The sequence below is a fragment of the Ixodes scapularis genome, unplaced genomic scaffold (assembly GCF_016920785.2).
Source record: "Ixodes scapularis isolate PalLabHiFi unplaced genomic scaffold, ASM1692078v2 PGA_scaffold2__306_contigs__length_199485367, whole genome shotgun sequence".
NCBI lineage: Eukaryota > Metazoa > Arthropoda > Arachnida > Ixodida > Ixodidae > Ixodes > Ixodes scapularis.
Genome location: NW_024609857.1, coordinates 67,741,168 through 67,759,985, shown reverse-complemented (window position 1 = coordinate 67,759,985; position 18,818 = coordinate 67,741,168). Strand labels below are relative to the sequence as shown.

The window sequence follows — 18,818 nt, the reverse complement described above, 5'->3', positions numbered from 1 at the left end:
CGTGAAGTTCAACGTAAACGTACGAAGCGAGCGGCGGAACCCGACCTTCGAGAACGGTAAGCCGCGTTGTTTCGTGAACGTCGAGCAGCAGAACCTGAGGTTCGGGACCGTGAAGTTCAACAACGTTACTAACACCGTTAATAACACCGTTAATATCGATCCGCGATGCTCTGTATCACCCCATGGTTCCCCTCGGGAAGATGGTGTAATTTTTTTTGGCCTCAGCACCATGACAATCCTATCTCGTCAAAAGTTCCAATAAACCAACAAACAAACAAACTTATGAGCACAGACCTTCATGGCCATATACTGCGTCCTTTGTGCACTCACCGAGGAAGTGGAAGATGGCGGCGCTGACGCAGGCTAGGAGTCCCACGGTGACAACGTCCCCGAGAGCAGCGGCGATCGAAATGGACACGTTGTCTGGGTTCACGCGGCAAAACTTGGACAACACCACCACGCTGACCATGATGCTGCCTGCGATCCAAACGGTAGTCACAGACAGCACGAAAAGGGCAGGGGGAGCTCGGCTTGTCCCGCCTTCAGTGCAGGCTCCCGACCGTCGATAACTAGGGCTTGGCGTCGAATAAAAATGTTGATCCGATTAATCGCCGCCCTTTAATCGATTATTTTTATCGAATGCTCGGTTCCGTTCATTTTCACGTGTAAAAGTTTTAATAAACTCAAAATTGCAATTTTGCTCTTCCTGAATATGGGATAGACGGCGCAGTGTACAATTTGGAATCTTAAGTCAACCTTGAAGTGTGTAGTTGAGGACAGCCAAGGTACCCACACTCACAAATTATTACTTCAGTCGCAGAAGCAAAAAGGTCCGTTTATGTACTCCGGCATTAGAGAACTCACTCGATTGTTTACAAACGTCTCTAGTGCGCTAAACGGACACTCGCACGGCGTTGGAAGGCTGGGACACGTATAACCTTCTTCACTTGTCTGAAGTTACAAAACTTGCCTGTACAGCTCACTTTAGGTAAATATTTTACCCAAGTTTTACCTGCAAACAGGTGTAATCGTCCACGTCTGCCTGGTGAAAGCGTTGAATATTCACTTTGTTTTGCTGTTTAAAATTTAACCGATTAACAGGTTAAATAGTGTATCGCGATTAAAGCAATAATTGATTAATGGGGACATTAATCGAAGGATGTGGTGAGTATAAAAAATGATAATTCGGGAAGTTTTGTCATGGACGGAATAGAGCATTTGATTATTTTTGACTAAGCCGATCGGATGTAAAGGATTGACTGAAAAAAAAGTGTCCATCAGCCTATTGACTAAATTATTTCAATCGCGGTAATCCACGCTTTAAATACGTTCTGCCACATTATCTTTCGTATAGCAACGTCATAGTGCAGACAGGAATATTTCCCAACTAATTAAGACTTGCGAGACTTTTCCCAATATATAAAGGTGGTGAAAAAAAAAATAGCTTGTACAGTTATAGACCAATACCGGTGCAGCCATTTTTTTCCAAAATATTTGAAAATGTAATCTCAGCTAGATAAGAGGTGTTTTCTGAAAAACATATAATATAATAAAAATGCACAATATGGTTTTCAAAAACATAAATTCTGAGAACAATTACTACTCCACATAAAAGATAAAATAATTTACAACATCGACAAGACGTTTCACACTAGGTTTATTTCTTGACTTTACGAAGGCCTTCGATACGATACAGCACAATACTTTATTGGTTAGAGTTGAATATTATGCTGTACACGGCGTTGCCTTAAAGCTTTTTGAACGTTATTTAAAGAATCGATTTCAATATCTGCACATGAACGAAGCCTCTGATATGCTAAAAATACAACACAGGGTACCACAAGTGTCAATTCTACGTCCTTTATTACTTCTAGTCTACGCTAATGACATAACAACCATACAATTCTCCACAAAATTAATCATGTACGGGAATGAAACTAATGCTTTAGGTACACTAGAAACAATGGGATATAGATAACTGGCTGGATTATCTAGCTTGTTAAGGCGCAACAAACTACAGCGTAATCTAAAGAAAAACTCAAAATATGATTTCGCGTCCAATTAACGAGCAAGGGTAATTTTTTAACTCTGACGGAGTGTATTTCGAACGGGTTAAGGAGCGAAAATTCGTTGGCATATGGTTTATGAAGAGTTTAACTGGTCGACGCATATGCACAAACTCTGCTCTGAATTATCAAAGCAATTGGCTGTATATATAGAATTCATAAGCTACTCGCAAGTTGGTTAAAAAAAGTACTACTTTATTATTCATGGTACCCAAGAATGTAATATGACGCACCATATTTGCTTGAGTAAGAGCCGCGCTGTTTGTGAACAAAACGTGTGTGTCTGCTTCCCGGTGGAGCACGGGGATAGCGAATCACCACGACCGGCAGAAAAATGGCAGCTATTTACGGGACAGAGGTAACGTCATCACGCAAAAATGCGATCTGCTCCGATCGCATTTTTACGGAGAATCGTATTCTCGACTTCGCTATTCGCTGCGTTTGTTTAAGCAGCACGCGATGAATGGTTGTGTGTGTGTTCTGCAGGCAAGTATACGTTCTTCATAAAAATTGCGGCTATTACACGAGCAAATACGGTTTTAGTGTAGGGTACACCAACCAAGACAAACTACAGCAAAATGATAGTCCTCCAGAAAAGAATTCTTCTCATGTTTGAAAACTTTCAGAGGAACCCGCGAGACTTACGCACATGCCCACACTTCAAGAAATATATTAAAGAAAAGCAAAATATATTACTTTAATTTTTCTCGCTGTTATAAAAGGAGAAGGTGCACCTAAACCCAAAGAGTCTGAGCTCAGATCGAAGGTTGAGGAAAAACACTCGAAAAACACACAAATAAAGAACCCATCACGCCAAGCAACAATTCGATCACCCTGTTTCTTTTTTGTTGAATAAAACTGAAGACCACATTAGCTTTTAATAGACCTCTCTTATATTCAAGAAACTTTCAGCCTTTCCACCCTGGTGAAGGAGAAAGAGCAGAGGAGCTGTAGCTTCTGTTCTCGGCGATGGCTTTCCAGGCGAGCGATCTGCTCTTCTTTCGCAAGGGAATCTGAAGCGCTCGACGCAGTGGAACTTTAGGCGATATCGGTTTCGCGGCGGTTGCGGAACCATTTGCGCTGCTGCGCACATCGCCGCTCGTTCACCTCCCGCTCTTCGTCCTCCGAAGAAAGGTTGCCGCCATCTATGAGCGACGGCGGCAACCAGTTGTCTGGTTGCCGCCGCCGCTCGTAGATAGCGGTAGCTGTCCAGAGTTCGGTGTCATCATCTCTAATCCGGTGGGCACCATCTTAGGGAAACTAGCCCTTAACAGCTCCGCTGTAAAAAAGACCTGAGAGTTCCTGGTGGCTAGTGATACCGTTCCTTGAATAACAAAGTAAATATTAAAGTGAGATAAAAAAAATATACGTATTATTTTTATTAGATGTGCTTTTTATTGTTTTAAAGAACTCTAATGTTGTACAAGATATTTATAATTTGAACTTTAATTTGACTTCGACGCTGCCCTGTTCCAACGCTGAACTGTAAGGGAAGGCGAAGCCCTCGTCAAGTTGCGACAGCAGCTTCCTCTACCTTCCTTACCCGCCCACCTCCCCTTCCCGCCTCCGTTTTTGGCGAAATGAATTGAAATGAAGTGAAATAAAGTTAAGCAGTATTACTGTGTCATCTGCAAAAATAAACTGTTTGTTTCTTAACTTTATCTGCGTCGTTTCGTTAACATTGAAATTGAAAAGTAATGGGCGAGTACTGAACGTCTAAACGGTAGAAGCGCACACGTAGAGAGAAGAAAGAAGATACAGGAAAGAACGCTACTCACAACTATATTAACTGAGATGAAGAGAAGGAAGAACATCGTAAAAATCTATCGCCCCCAATAAAGTGAACGATGAAAAAGAAAGATGAAAAATAAATAGAAGGGTGTTCCCTTGCGGATGCTTCAGACACCAGATCCTTTGTTGAAAACACCAGATCCGTTGTGGGCCGTCACGATTGGGTTGTGTGTATGTTTATACAGCCTAGAACTCGGTCTGCCTCAACGGGCGACGAGTCTCCCAGCTGTAGATGAGCAATTTAGCCAGTCCAGTACAACCGCTAGCCTGGGGTTTTTAAAGGGATACGGAATCGAAACTTGAAATATAGAGAAAACATCAAGAAATGAGTTCAATATGATCAGCTAAGCCTGTAATGAATAATCGCACGGTCGTATTTTGAGCAGATGGCTATATTTTTTGCTCCAAATGCCGCGATTTTGGCGAGCGCTTCAAAATCAGCCATGGAGGAGCGCGATGCATCTCGGGAGATCCGGCAGACGTCTTGACGTCATCATGCCTCGGACGACCAAGCGTACCGTAGTGACGAGTTTTGCCACTTGGAGGCGTCAACGCGTTACAATCTCGCTTTGTCGAAGTACCCAAGGGCTGTAGATATCGCGGGGCCAGCACGCGCACCAAACCTGAGAACAACCGAAGCACGCGTTTGCACGTCGCGCGATAGCTGAAACCAAGGTGGCTCACTTCGTTTTGGCTCTTTCCACCAAGACGCCTCGGTATTGCGTTCAGGCCTAGGCAATCTATACCAGTGAGCGGACATACCGCTGCGGCGCTGCTTTCAGAGGCATGTTGTCGTCACGACATTCCATTGAAGCTTCATAACCAACTACCAGGTGGTTTTTGATTATCGTTTAATTCACTTTAAAATATGTTTTCTTGCGTTTTCTAGCGCAATATTTATGTTTCTGTGGTTGTGCTGCTACCTGCGTCGTGTTGAAACAAAGAAATGAGCTCCAGAATTTGGTTTCCGTACCCCTTTAAGGTGCATCACGCAATAGTGATACACGACTGCACGCCGGTACGATGCTCATACAGATCGAAACGGGCAGGGGTGGGGGTCCTGCAGCGCGAGCTTTCACTCCACGTGCTCCGAGCTGATGTGCGCTCGCCCACTTGGCCACCGATCCACCCCTTGGCCGTTACCGTTCAGTTCATAATGCGTTTATTGCCCATAATAAAGGGGAAAAAGGAGAAGGAGGGCGTCGGTAACTACGCGGTCTCGACGCTGGCACGAATTAAAAGAGAAGGGATTAGATGAAGACGTTACCATCGTGCAGAGTGTTTTGCATCAATCTTGGCTCGTGCGGAGTCTTCATTGGTGGACGCTAAAGACCCCAGGCTAGCGGTTGTACCGCACTGGCTAAATTGCTCATCTACAGCTGAGACACCAGACGCCCACTGGGGCAGACTAACTTCCGGCTGCATAAACATACACACAAAATTTGCTTTTTGCTTGCCTGACGTCTCGCGGCAATCGTGGTTCATGCGGAGCCTTCATTGTCTGTGTTAAGAAGTCTACTTCGTTGTTTGTTAGTGCAACGGATTCAACACTAATGCATTCCCTATCTTCAGATAGGACGTGGTAAACTTCCAGCACCTCGCGGGTCAATTTGTCTTTGTGCCTCACTAGGATGCTCGTTTCCCTGGATAACGGACTGCATGTGCACTCTTTACAATGTGTTGCAAGATGTCCTCCTACTGTGGCTCTCGGGGAGTAATCATGCTAGCGTAGGAATCTGCCCGTTTGACCGATGTAGCGCATGCCACACGAGAGTGGTAAATTATACACCACGCCTGAAGTGCACGGAAAGAAAGGCTTGGCATGTTTCTTAGTGCACTTGTGTTTTGTAGCACCTTCGGCTAGTGAGTTGACTTTTGGGCGAATTCGGCTCATTTTTTGCGGTGCCGGAGAAACAACTCGGGCCCCATAACGACTTGCTACGTTCTTTTTTTAAATTTGTGTGAGATCTTGCGAAGATACGAGATTACCACTTGTCTTGTTTTTTCGAGATCAGTTTTGTTAGATTGGAGACCTTTTGCCTTTTTTTGGGTGATGAATTTTTACAATGTTCTTCCTTCTCTTCATCTCAGTAAACATAGTTGTGAGTTACGCTCTTTCCTGTGTCTTGTCTCTTTTCTCTACGTGTTTTGTGAATAGCGTTTAGATGTTGAATTACCAACTAGTCCAATCATCAACCCTTTAAGAGTACTGCACGGTTCTTTTTGTTTCCACTTTGTGGGATAACTAATTTATTATGACAGGTGGATATGTCTGTCCATAGCCTTCTCTATACTCAATGTGCTAACGACCGCAGCTCGAAGCGCATACGGCGGAAGCACGCGCTGCAGAACCCAGCACATAGCATCTCTCGGGGAAACTAAACGTCAGCGCACAGCCCTTGCAGTGGCGAGGACCTGAAACATGGTTTTCAGAGCCGACGAGAAAAGAAGCGGTAGCCTGAGGAACGCGAGAAGCACGAGCGGACATTCCATCGCTCGGAACAAGTGTGATTCGGCGTCTCGCCGCAGCGGATCGCCCGTTCATGCCCTTGGCAGAGCCGTTTATACTGAGAGAGTTTGGCCTTCTTGAGGAGATGTTGACAGCATGGCAACTATAGCAGCGTAGTCTGACGACCGGGGAGCGACAACTCCCGTGCGCTATTTTGGGGCTCTGACTCACAGAAACTCTATGCGATTCTTGGGAATGAAGAAGACAAAAAAGTAAAGCTATTTTGTGTTTTCGCAAAATACGCTGGTTCTAGCGGGCAACCAGCTCCACCCAGTGTCCAAACTCTCTCAGTATAAACGGCTCTGGCCCCTTGTCTGCCGCTCTACCTTTTCACTTTCGGCGGCCACGTCTCGCGGCGATCTGCCAGGCTTATGGTTTGCCTCCGTGACGTCACGACTGGGACTTGCCTCGCCGTGACGTCACTAGTTGTTATTCTCTCTACTTACCATCGAGGGCGACGACGACTTCGATGGTGTGTTTAAAAAGCACAGTAGAAGCTAGGAGCCGTCGCAATCCGAAACTAGCACCATCAAAGTTAACAATCTGACAGTGCTCATATGCCCATGATTTGGCCAATCGTGGAAAGCTGACCACAGCGACGCTTTTGGCCGCGCACATCGCTAATAGAGGAGGCTATGGTATGTCACTGTTGAGATCGGTAGACGTTAGCCGAGCAAGCAGCGCTTGTTATGGGGGTGCGCAACACGCGCATTATATATTACCGTCGAGAGCCGGCCCTTTTGCAGACAAGGAACTGCAGTTCCTTGCTGTTACCGCGCCTGTCTTTTTTGTTTCTGCGACTGTCGCCGCCTGCGGAACGCGTGCCGCTTTTGAGTTGAAAAGATCGATTGCTGAAAAGGCCTCTTGGCCTTTTTAGTCGTTGGCGGCGTTTGTTGCGCCATCTCTTGTCTCCCGTGCGAAACGGCGCCGTGTTGTTTGCAGACCGGTGGCGTCTCTGCGTTTCCATAGGAGCTAAGCCTTTTTCCTCCTTTACTTTTTCCTCAGGCAAGTTCGCTCTTCGCAAATTTTACAAAAAAAAAAAAAAATGCACCATCTGTGGGCAACGCTGCACAAAGTCGTGGCCCGATAGGTTAAGAAACCGAATTTTCCGGTTGATTTAAAGAGCCTGGCGTCTCCTTGTTTCACCCTCAACCCTCTGACGTCACACCACGGTGGTGGCACTGCCGTCGGCTCTGCGCGTTCGCAGAAGTTTCGCCACAGTCGAATCTGGTCTCTGCGCACGCGCAGTGCCCGCACCTTGCGTGTGTACAGATGTCCACGCGCCTCTACGCACACTTTGTTTTCCCTCTTAAACGTCAGCAATGCAAAAAAAAAAAAAGCAAAAGTATCGAGTTGTGACTGTATAATAAGATCAACATTGATGCGACGATAGAAAAAAAAAAAATAAAACTTGCCTTTATGATTCTCGTAAACCAGGGGAGCAGATAATGAGTCGTGCGTAGTGTATTATTCGTGCGCCATTGGAAGCTACGCTTGGTTACTGAGAGCTTTGGGTGGTTCCAGAGGGATTGCACAAACGACACTCCCTTGTTCTCACCGGGTTTATCAGAGGGACGAATACAAGTTTAAAATTATTCAGGAGTGGAGAGTGTAAGGCGTATGCTTTAATGAAGCGTTTTCACGGGTTTCAGAAATACTTTGAGTACATCTTACTCCGCAACAGTCCCATGGCCTTGTTGCCGAAAAGCTTTTGCGTAGATGGAACGGCTAAAAGCACGCATTTTTGAGGTTCTTTCCTCTGGATTGAGAGGTGCAGTTTCCGCCATCTATTGCCGTGTAAACTCTCCGAAACAGCAAAGATTGCCATCTGCTGTCTTTGCGAATCCGGTATATCGGTGTTTCGGCGACCAGCCTCTCCGTCGTCACGGAGCAAAAGCACAACGTCGAGAGTGCAATCGAACGTGCTCTCTCGAATGGAACGTTTTAACCCGCTCAAGGAGTATTTAGCGCTGAAGGTGCTGTGTATAACGCAGTTGAAGGAAGTAGAATGAATTCTCGTGGTAAATATTCGGAATATGCCTCTTCCGGGGGTCACGTGGCGCCTTGATTCCTTAAAGGGATACCGAACTGAAATTTCGAGCTCACAAAACAGTGCTGGAGCGATAGGAAGGACGTTGCAGAACGCAGAAACACCACTCATACTGCGATATCTCTAACGGATGGCTATATTCTTGGAAAAGAAACGTGCAAGAAACGTGACATGTGACGTCACGATTTTCATTCCTTCTTCTCCTCGCTTCGTCCCGTCGAGCTGGTGAACCGAAGCGAGGAGGAGAAAAGCAGCTTCCCTTCATTCTCAACTTTTTCAGGAGGATAGTGGCGTCAGCTTTCTCGCTTGATCGCGCCCTTCTTTTCTAAAAATACGGCCATCCGTTTGGGATATCGATGTATGAGTCGGGTTTTAGAGTTTGTAGCGTCCCGTTCGACGCTTGTGCGGCCTTATTTTGCAAAACCTAAATTTCGGTTCTGTATCTTTTCAAAGCCAGGATCACGGTGTGGCCGGGATCGACTGCCCATACATCATACAAAAACAGTCTGCAAACAGAAGTCACCGCAATATTCGTGGATTGAATGACGCGTGCCGAGGTCATTTGCTAATTTATTCAGGTTGCCTCGCAGCGCTTAAGGAGGCAATATTGCGAGGAAAGAATGCGAATACATGATCAAATGTACAAAAGCTCAAGCTAAGCGTGTAAAACGGATTTGAAGTAATTACATGGTACTCACTTGAAGTTCTCTCCTTCAACTCATTGCCATGCGGCATTCGAAGCACGAATCTCGCGGTGACTCGCGTTGGACTCTGTATGGGGACTGTCTTTTGTATGATGTATAAGCAGTGTGAAACACTAAAATAACACGAAAATGCAAAAAAAAAAAGAGAAAAAATGTAATGGTGAGAACATTTCATTTTGTTATTTTTTTACGAAAAAAATAATTTTGGGATGAAATGTTTCGCCTTTAGACTCAATCCAAGGGAGGGGGGTAGCCTTGCTCTGGGCACCCCCCCCCCCCCCCCCCCTTCTTTTCCCCGGTGCTTATCTCGCTTAGCACGTTTTCTCGGCTCTGATTGGTTGAAGAGATGATTGACTTGCAAAATGAGTAGTAAAATTGTTTATAGTCTTTTAGTCTTTTATACGACTTTTTATGTTTCAGAAACAAATTATATAAATCAAGCATTGTTTAAAAAATTGTTCGACGATCAATGGAATTTATTCGATAGAATGCGTTAGCATTTTTTTCTCACTCCCTTTTTACATCTTTGCAATCGTTTAGGACCACTTGTCATACCTTTATCACCGCTTTCCTGCCGTTTATCACCCTTTGCTATGCGTTTTTGACCCCTTTCAGATCGTTTATGATCCGTTTTAAAGTTTTTCTTTTCAACCCCTTTACCATTCGTGGAAACAACCACACGGCCGAGGTGCCCGCAATCTGACGGAAGCTTATTGCGGAGAAGGCGCCGTGTAACGCAGATTTCGGTTGCACGTCAAAAGATCCCCAGGTGGTCGAAATTGATCCTCAGTCCTCCGCTGGGCGTGCCAGATGCCCGTCGTTGGTTTGGCACGTAAAACTTCTAAATTTGACTTTTGGCTTTGAAAGAACCACACCCATCGCCGGAGCGGCAACTGAGCTGGGCCGTATTCCAAAGCCGCGCCACGCCCGCTTGTCTCTGGCTCTGCGCCAGCTGTGCGACACTCGTATTAGTCCGAAGCGCTGACGTCAGCAAGCGTCACCATCCCATTCTCTCCCCACCGCCGTGGTGAGGCATTAAACTCTAACCACGATACCCCCTCACTATTCCACTCTCCTCGCGACGTCATGCATGGCGCTGACACACGGACGCACAAACTGACATCGGCGGGTTTTCCTGAAAATGAGCGTTCTAATGCTCACGCTTTAAAATATCACGAGATCGTCTTTTCTGTTTCGTTTTCAAACGATAACAACATGGCTGCCGGCGTTTACGGCGAGCGTTTGACACACTGAGTAACACGTTGAGCTCGCCTGTTTTTCGGAGTGCGAGTCGCTTCGCGTTCATGGAGCTGTTAAGTGGGAGATACCGATGTAGTTTGCACGAAACAACTGTCGCAAGCACTTCGGAAGCCCTGTGCGAATGCTGGCTTTCGTAGTGGGACTAGCGAAAACCTAGCGTCCCACGTCAACTGTTTTGCTCGATCTAGTTTGGCTTGCTCATTTTCGCGTTTTGATGCTGAATGTATTTATCGCGTTCGTCTCGCATCAGGTTTGTCCAGGTATGTTTCCGTCATTTCGCTTCGGAACGCACGTAGCTCTCCAATTTTGAGCAGTGCACCTGGCTTGCTCAAGGAAATATTTTTAGTTGGCGTTTTAATCGTTCGTCATGACGCTCACCCACCTTGCTCGCGGACGCACTATGCAAGAAAAGTTAGAAAACAAAAAACAAAAAACAAAATAAAAAAATAAAAACTGAAAAAAACTGCATATTTTGTTTTAGTTCTTTCGGTCGCTTTTTACCGCACATCGACAGACGCTTGTATTAAACCATGGTTTGTGCAGAATGGAACGCTGGAATGCCGTTTCATGGTCGCGTCTGGCGATCGCTGCAGCCGGATTTAGACGGAGGAGAAACAGCAGAGGAACACAAGCGACGGCGGACGCAGACGAGCCGCTTTTATAGCCTCATTTTGATGACGTCACACGTGGAGCTAGGCTTTGTCAATCGAGAGCTATACTCCGCGACAACATTTCTTGGCAATGCAGTGGAAGGTACAGGCCCGCGTCCCCTCTCCCATTTCTAGTGTATGCAGGCTCTCCTCCTCCCCCATTTCCGGGGAGAGGAGGAGAGCCTGCGCACACTCAAAATGGGAGAGGGAACGCGGGCCTGTACCTTCCACTGCATTGCCAAGAAAAGTTGTCGCGCTGTATAGCTGTGAGCGCCGACGGTCGCCTGTTCACGCAGGCTCCCGTGAGCCATACTTGGTCCTGCTGTTTGTGCTTTGTTTCACCTCTCATGACGCCGACAAAAGGCGTTGAGCTGCGGATCGCACGGTCGTGGCCTGGGTTCCCACTGAGCCACTTGGTATATATCGCGTTTTACAATGTATTAACCCTAATATGAATTCGTAAGATTAATTATAATTAAAAATGCATTATTTTAGATGCTTATGCATTACTCCGTATAGTCATTGTGTGCTTCATGTTGTCTTGTTTTAGATATGCGAAACGATTTTTCGTAACACTAGAGTGTGGCATCTTTTGCACGAAATACAGCCCGTAAACAGAATCTGCGTTAAAAATAATCATTGGCATAGCCACCTAGGAGCAGTTTCATGAAGAAAGTCTCAGTTTTCCTTCGTATGCTGCTGGATGAAAACCATAACAGGCATATCTTTGCTATGGGTCTCTTATGATTCTGTAATCTTTCGCCCCGCTATAATCTGTTTCCTATCACACGATATATTGTTAAATGTGGTAGCAGTCCTGTAAGCAACTCCCCTGAAATATTCCGGTCGTCACATTGAAACACATGCGAATGAGAGGGAAAGTGAAGTACGCGCGCCGTTGTCATCTCTTTAAAAATGCATGCGCGGGTCGGGGGAAAGGCGCTCACTGGATGTGCCGCAACCTTCACAATGTTGCACAAGTGCAAGAAGCGAACTGAAGAAGACTTAGATGAACAGAAGAGGCAACGTATTATGACCGCGCCCGACATTTGATATGCTTATTCACCCGCTATGTGGTTCGGCGCAATTTAATCCACGGCACGTAACAGTCAGAAAAGACAACCAATTCCGACGTAATCTGCAGCAGAGTACTACGGAAGCACAGCCCTTATTTTGGGCTAACATATTTTCGAGCACTTACCCAAGATAAAGCTCGCCACCGACACAGTGATCACGGCGCTACTCAGGACAAGAATCCCATGCCTCAGCGAAATGTCTTCGGAAAACACAACCAGGGAAGTGACGATGGCATACAGCGAGGCCATGGCACCCACCACCAAGGACTGGCACTACGAAGCAGGTCGGGGAAAAAGACGATTTAAGATCGCTCGGAGGAACTCAGAAATAAAGATATACTGAACAATTAAACTAGTGGTTCTCAACCATTGATGTTTCGCGGACCCCTTGTGGATCGGCGCAGATGATGGAGGATCCGGTTCGTGACGGGAGGAAGGAAAAGGTACAGGTTAATTATGATAATGATTTAATATTTGGATATAACTAAGGGCTAGTGTGAAATAAACTTCTCTCATTGACGCTCACACGAGAGATCTTGCCCGAAAATTGGAAAGTTTCTGGACAATCTGAAAAAAAGGCAACTTTTATTACCAGGCTTGACTGATGAAACAGGTCCTCGTGGACCCCTACAATGCCTTCGCGGACCCGAAGAGGTCCGCGGAACCCCATTTGAGAACCACTGAATTAAAAAAAAAAAAGAAAAAAACTACTTAGTAATAAGGACTGTAGTAGTTACACTGAACCGCCACATAGACGCCATCACGCATAAAAAGAAGAAAAAAAAAACGCGAGGGTTGAAATTTCGTTTTTTTGTTTCAACTGGCCGTCATTTCACCTGGTGTGCCGATGGTACCAATGGTTGTTTGGCTTGCAGCTTACGCTGGGGAGACAACATCCTTTTTAAATCGTAGGGTCATCGGCACAACTGCAAGAACTATATGTGTAAAGAAGAAGACACGCAAGGGACAAGCGAATTCCTGATATCAAACGACATATCCCGTTGTCACCTGATGGTTTCATGCAAGGCCATTACGGTACCTGTGAGCAGAAATCTACGACTGAGAGTACCGCAAACATGTGAGGGACGGTACCTTCTTAAAGAAGGCTGTTAGCGCACTAAATCAGAAAGCAAGGGATCATCTAGGAGTGAACCACTGAAAATTGGTACAATCATTAATTTCCCTTTTCTGCGTTTAAACAAGTGCCAGGACCGTTGTCGCCCAACACTTGTAGATGGCGGCTGGTTGCGATACCCCACTTATTTCTGTTATGGCCGTATAGTTTTTGCGGGTGTGTTACCTGAAGCAAGGCCATGTTACCGCAGGTGATGTTGAGGACTTCCATCAGGGAATCCATTTTCCCTAGGTGGGCCTAAAATTTTACGAAAAAAAAAGGTCACATAAGGATAAGGCAGTACTAGTCTTTTTTTTTTCTAATTCCAGTTTGGGTTTTGATTTTTCACACCGACAAATTATCTGTAAATAAAAACGCTTTTGTTTCTAAGACCGAGAAAGTGTGAACTAGAATCAACACCTGGTAGTTTCAAACATTACGGAGAAAATTGACAGATTTCTCTATCTCAGCATTTTTTCAGTACTTCCTTGGCGTTCGTCTGGCTTGACGGCATGCGCTACTTATCCTAGTGTGGTTACCTCGGTGACAGATATAAACGCTTGACTTCACGCACCTGTGTCGATAGCCTCGAGGCCAGAGTCATCTCCAGGTTTCCTTTGAGACCCAGCAGTGCAGGCACCAGAACGAAGAGCTGGGAGACATCGATGAAGACTTGCCAGGACTGCAAAATCAGTTCTCGTCGTCAGGATTTGGGCGACGTAGTTAAAGGAGGGGTAAGAAGGATGGCCTTGAGCAGAATAAAGCAAACTCTGGATGATACAGTTAATTATGCCGAGATCGAAGCATGTTGGAGTAATAGATTATACATACTCAGGTAAACAGATGGAATGATTGCGTGGGAGAAAAAAAAGTGCAAAAAAAATCGCAGTTTACAATATGTACTGCGATCGAAGGTGGCTAGACAATGTGGTTACAACGAGGTTAGTATAGGTACTTTGGACACAATTTAATTGGAACAGATAGCCGCCAGGATCTTTATTACATGCCGAATTTAACATTCTGCTGACAACTTTTGAAACTGAAAACTCGGTCATATATTCGAAAACTGCCGGCTGCAATATTTACTGGTCGTAAAACTATCTCCTGTACGTTCGCTCGAAAACACGCAGAAATAAAGAGTTTTATTCTTTTTTGGCAAGCCCATCGATATTTTAAAGTGATGGGCACTACGTTTTTATAAACAGTTTTAATGTCAATTAGAGCCTTATAGTCACAAAGATAAGCATCCAGTAGCAATGAATGAGGACATGCTTACAGGATGAAACTGAACCTGCCTAAGAAGTAGTTTTAAAAATGATGATACCAGACCTCCCTTGATAAGGTATGACCTAATTTCCCTTCATGTTCTGTACGTTTTTTTTCCCGGAGCAGTATTGCCATTTGAGACTACAACACCCAATACTTGTACCAGACGAGAAGGATAGGCACGGCCAATATGTCCATTGACAGCAATATTTATCGGTGTCACGTCATTATAGATGAGGGAGCGTATAGTTGCCAGACTGTTATACAATAAATCTTTCTTTGTTTTTGAGAAAGGAGAAGAAAAACTGGTATACGTATCCACATAAAAAGTAACACTAAAACAATGCCAAGAAAATTTTAAAGAAAACACGTTAAAGGTAACACGCACTACACACGCCGAAACAAAGCAAAGAAAATTGAAACTTGGACGATCTATTCAAAGTTTTCGTCGTACGGCAGCCTAGTTTTCGACGAAAATAATCCCTGGAGAAGAGGAACAAAGGGACAAAGGACAGACACAAATCTCCAAACACAGCCTTTGCATTTAATTGCATTATAACTAGTTTTCGGCCTGCGTTGTCTGGAAGATTTTATTGGGATGTCCTGTGAACTGGGTGTAGCACTAGAAGCTCCAGGTGCTGCATTTGTAGTTCTGGTGGTGTCGGGTTGGCAGAATATGTGTTGCTCTGGGTTCGAATCAAGAAGGTCTTTAATTTCGCTGTCCGTGGCGTCTGTGTATAGTTCAAAATTCTCTTGTGTCCGTAATGCAGTTGCTGCCTGTTCCTGCGAAATGTATGATTGTTCTCTGTTTAGACTCGAAAAGAACTCGGTGCAACCTTGCGAATTACCTTCGCGTTTTGCTCGGATGTTCCAGCATTCTTCATCCTTACAATGTCGCCAGGGTAAAGTTCACGCAGAAGAGATGCGCTGCTTAGCTTTTGATGTTTCTTTCTAACGTGTTTTTCCATACAAAAGAAGTTGGGCGACCTTTATCTTAAATTTCAGTTCGTAAGTATTTCGCTCGGTGAGCGATCATTCTCAAGAGGTGTTGATATATATTTTAGGAGCAGAAGCCACTTGCCCTCACCAGCAGAGCTGGTCTTCTTAAAATTCTGTTTTACAATTTGAACACCCTTTTTAGCTAGACTGTTCGAGCGTGGGAATCTGGGACTGGAGGCCATGTGTTCGAGGTAATTGAAAGACGCGAACGCTTTGAATTCGTATGATGAGATCTGCGGACCATTGCCAGAAGTGAGTACCAACGGCATCCTGTGTATAGCAAATATAGCTTTGAGTTTCTCAATCAGCGTTTCGATTTTCGGATAATTGGAGTACGCATCAAACGCAATTAAATACGAGTTTCCCGCAAACTCGAATACATCACTTCCCACACGACTCCTTGGAAGTTCCGGGTTGTCTCGCATTCACTTGCTTGTGCGTAAGCATAACGTCGACAAGCTGAGTAGCTGCTTGTCGTCGAAATTATGTCTGCATTTAGCCCAGCCAAAATATAATTCTGCGTTCTTTAGCTTTACATTTTGTTATTCCTTGATCTCCGTCATGCAAACGTTCCAGCATTTCCACACGCATGCTTTGTGTTACTACGACACTGTTTCCTTTTAACATAATTTATTTTATTACCGTTAGATGCGACTCTAATGACTTGAAAACATTTTTGAAAGGCAAGTTCTTGGCAACTGCCAGAATCAGCTGTTGCAATACCGTATCTTTTCCAGCTTCCTCGGTCAACCTCGTCAAGGTCGCTGCTGACACTAAGTCCCAAAGTACACTGGTTGCATGAATCGATGTCAGCAGTGGCGTCTTTAGACCCTTCATTGACGGGTGCTTTTGACAGCATTACAGCAACTAACACTTTCTTGACTGGAACGTGCTGTATTGTGAAATCGTATTTTAGTAAAGAAATAAAAAAAATATCTGGGGACGTGGTGGTATCTCGCCTATGGATTTCTTACAGATAGATATGAGTGGGTGATGATCAGTGTCGAGTGTTACTTTCACACAATAGACAAACTGGTGGAATTTTTCTCAGCCAACGAGTAGACCCAATGCCTCTTTATCTTTCTGTGAGTAGCCCGTTAAAACTTCTGTAAAATGTCATGACGGGTACGCAACAGGGCGCCAGTTGTATTGGTCTTGCTGCAGAAGTACTGTAACGTAGAGTACTGGGGGTATTACTTTTCGCTATCTGGGTTAAAGGGCAACTCCGGTCCATAGCTTCGATTTTGGGATTTTGACTGTTTTTAGCGCAGTCAGCGTCCCTGAATTACAAGGTGTAATTGTTTTCTCAGTATTGTACGTAGTTTTAAAGATATCGACGCCTCAAAGTTTCGTTTGGGGTGCGGCCGACAAAACCGAAACTAGCCGCTCAAGGCCCCGGCAACACTGGAAATCAGCCGCTAAGCGGACTTGACGTCACGATCGTTCTCGTTTAACGAGTACGCCGTTCAAGCGGCACCTGCCCCTGTGGCGCTAGCCGTTTAAAGATAAATGGTAAGCTGCTTTCGTTTTAATTCTATATACGTGGTAGATATCCAACATATGTAGCAAGAGTTAGTGAGTATACCCACTAGCTAGCGACTGGTAGGCGAGTGAACTCGTCCGGTGGCGGCGTAGGACGCCGATCTCAATACCCGTCCGCTTTGACTACGGTAGTGGATTTGGCGTACGCCAAAATAAACACCGTAGTCGTTTATTTCGCTAAAATGGCGGAAGAAACTTGTCGCACTGCTGCGTTGAACTTCAGATTTTTGTTTTTGCCTAGGGGAACGTTTTTTTGTTTTTGTTTCCGTTCTTGACGGAGACCTGGAGCGTGCTCATCAAGTGGGTGCGGACAGCCACTCACACGCTCAGCTGGTTATCAGCAAAGCCTCCGCTACTGTTCAAGTCTGAGCCAACACCGCCTAGAACACGCGACGCCGTAGTGCTGACATTTTGTCGTCACCAGCGAAGGCCAACGCTGGTCACAGGTTGGAAACGAGTGCTGCGTCAGTGCTCAACTTTGAGTCAAGTTTGAGCCGAGCGCTGACGCAATGGTCGTGTCCAATCTGTGCTCAGCGTCGGCTTTCGCTGATGAAGACATCTCTATTAGCGCTACGGCCTTGTTTTCCAGAAAGTGTTGTCTGAGCTCCCTAAAAATGGGAGGGAGGATACGAGGGCAAGGAGGCGAAGCGTCTTTGCGCGAGCCGAACATGAATGGCCGGACGTTTTCGATCCTCCTCTCATGGCCACGGCCGCGGAGGGACGCGGCAGAGTAGATATACCCTGACGAGCACCGACGCCACTAAAAAGCAGAGGAGGCGAGGAGGAAAGTCGTGATGCTTGCCTGGTTCGTGTCGAAACAGAAGACAGACGGGCGGACACAAAATTTCACTTCATATGCATGTGTTCTTTCGCTTCACGCGCTTCGAAGTATCCTGTTCGGACTTGCCTTACGACGAAATTAAATTTGAGACAATTTCTTGAACACCGATGAAGAAAGAGAAGATCACCTGCACAATGTCAAGCAGCAGTCCCGCTGCAACCATGCCGGCCCCAGCAAGCATGAACGTAGGGAACACCTGATACAGGAATGCGGAACACGACTCCTCAGGTGGAACATCTAGCAAGCACGAGGATTCGCTGAGGCGCAAGACGTCCAAAGGCGGTGGTTCGTTCCGAGGCTCTCCATCTCCTCCGCCAGTCTCCAGAATGACCGCTGGTGGCTTCTTGACAAAAGCGGCCCTGGAGGCAGGCAAGCGAAGGTCCTCCACGACCAGTTCATGCTCGAAGATGCCGTTGTTCGGAAGATCCTTTTGGAGGCTGTCAAAGAGGAAAAAGGTACCGGCTCTTAATAAAGTAATATTTCAATTTCGGGTTCAACTGCACGCTCATCGATAGCAGTAACCACGTCGATGCTTCCGCGCTAAAACGATAAAGAAAAGCTTTCTAGATTATTTTCACAACAATTACCCAATTTAAATAGTTAACACTATCATAATTTATTTATTCATTTGTATAATGATTCAAATCACCTCGACTTTTATTTTAGGTTTGGTATGGAAGTACACCTCCAAAAACCAACGTATAGGGCTTTGCCGAATGTTCAGCCTGCGCTTCTAGGTACCGCTACCTCAGTGGCAAGCAGACACGCCAGTCGAGCCGGCAGTTTTTAAAATGGACTATTCTGAGCATTTGTTTCGTGCTGCTGCGCGGGTGCTGGAGCGAGCTTCCAGAGCACTCATTTGACACCATGAAACCGCTTGTGATAAGCTGAGAACAAGTCGTACAGTCCGAAGAGTAAACCCCTGCTTGCCGCTGGCGTAACCTTTTCGT

At 45.6% G+C, this 18,818-nt stretch overlaps 1 protein-coding gene across 1 annotated transcript in view; it reads right to left on the bottom strand.

The window, feature by feature from the left end:
- LOC8024825 (solute carrier family 41 member 1) overlaps positions 1–18,302 on the bottom strand; it is an 88,050-nt gene extending 69,748 nt beyond the window's left edge. Inside the window, exons 1-5 of the mRNA XM_040219247.3 lie at positions 17,996–18,302; positions 13,795–13,902; positions 13,407–13,478; positions 12,232–12,379; positions 331–477 (exon numbers count right to left, since the gene is read on the bottom strand). Coding sequence (XP_040075181.1) covers positions 331–477; positions 12,232–12,379; positions 13,407–13,478; positions 13,795–13,902; positions 17,996–18,049 — 529 coding nt within the window. The 5' untranslated portion in view covers positions 18,050–18,302. The remainder of the gene's footprint in view (positions 1–330; positions 478–12,231; positions 12,380–13,406; positions 13,479–13,794; positions 13,903–17,995) is intronic.
- Positions 18,303–18,818: the final 516 nt, after the last annotated feature.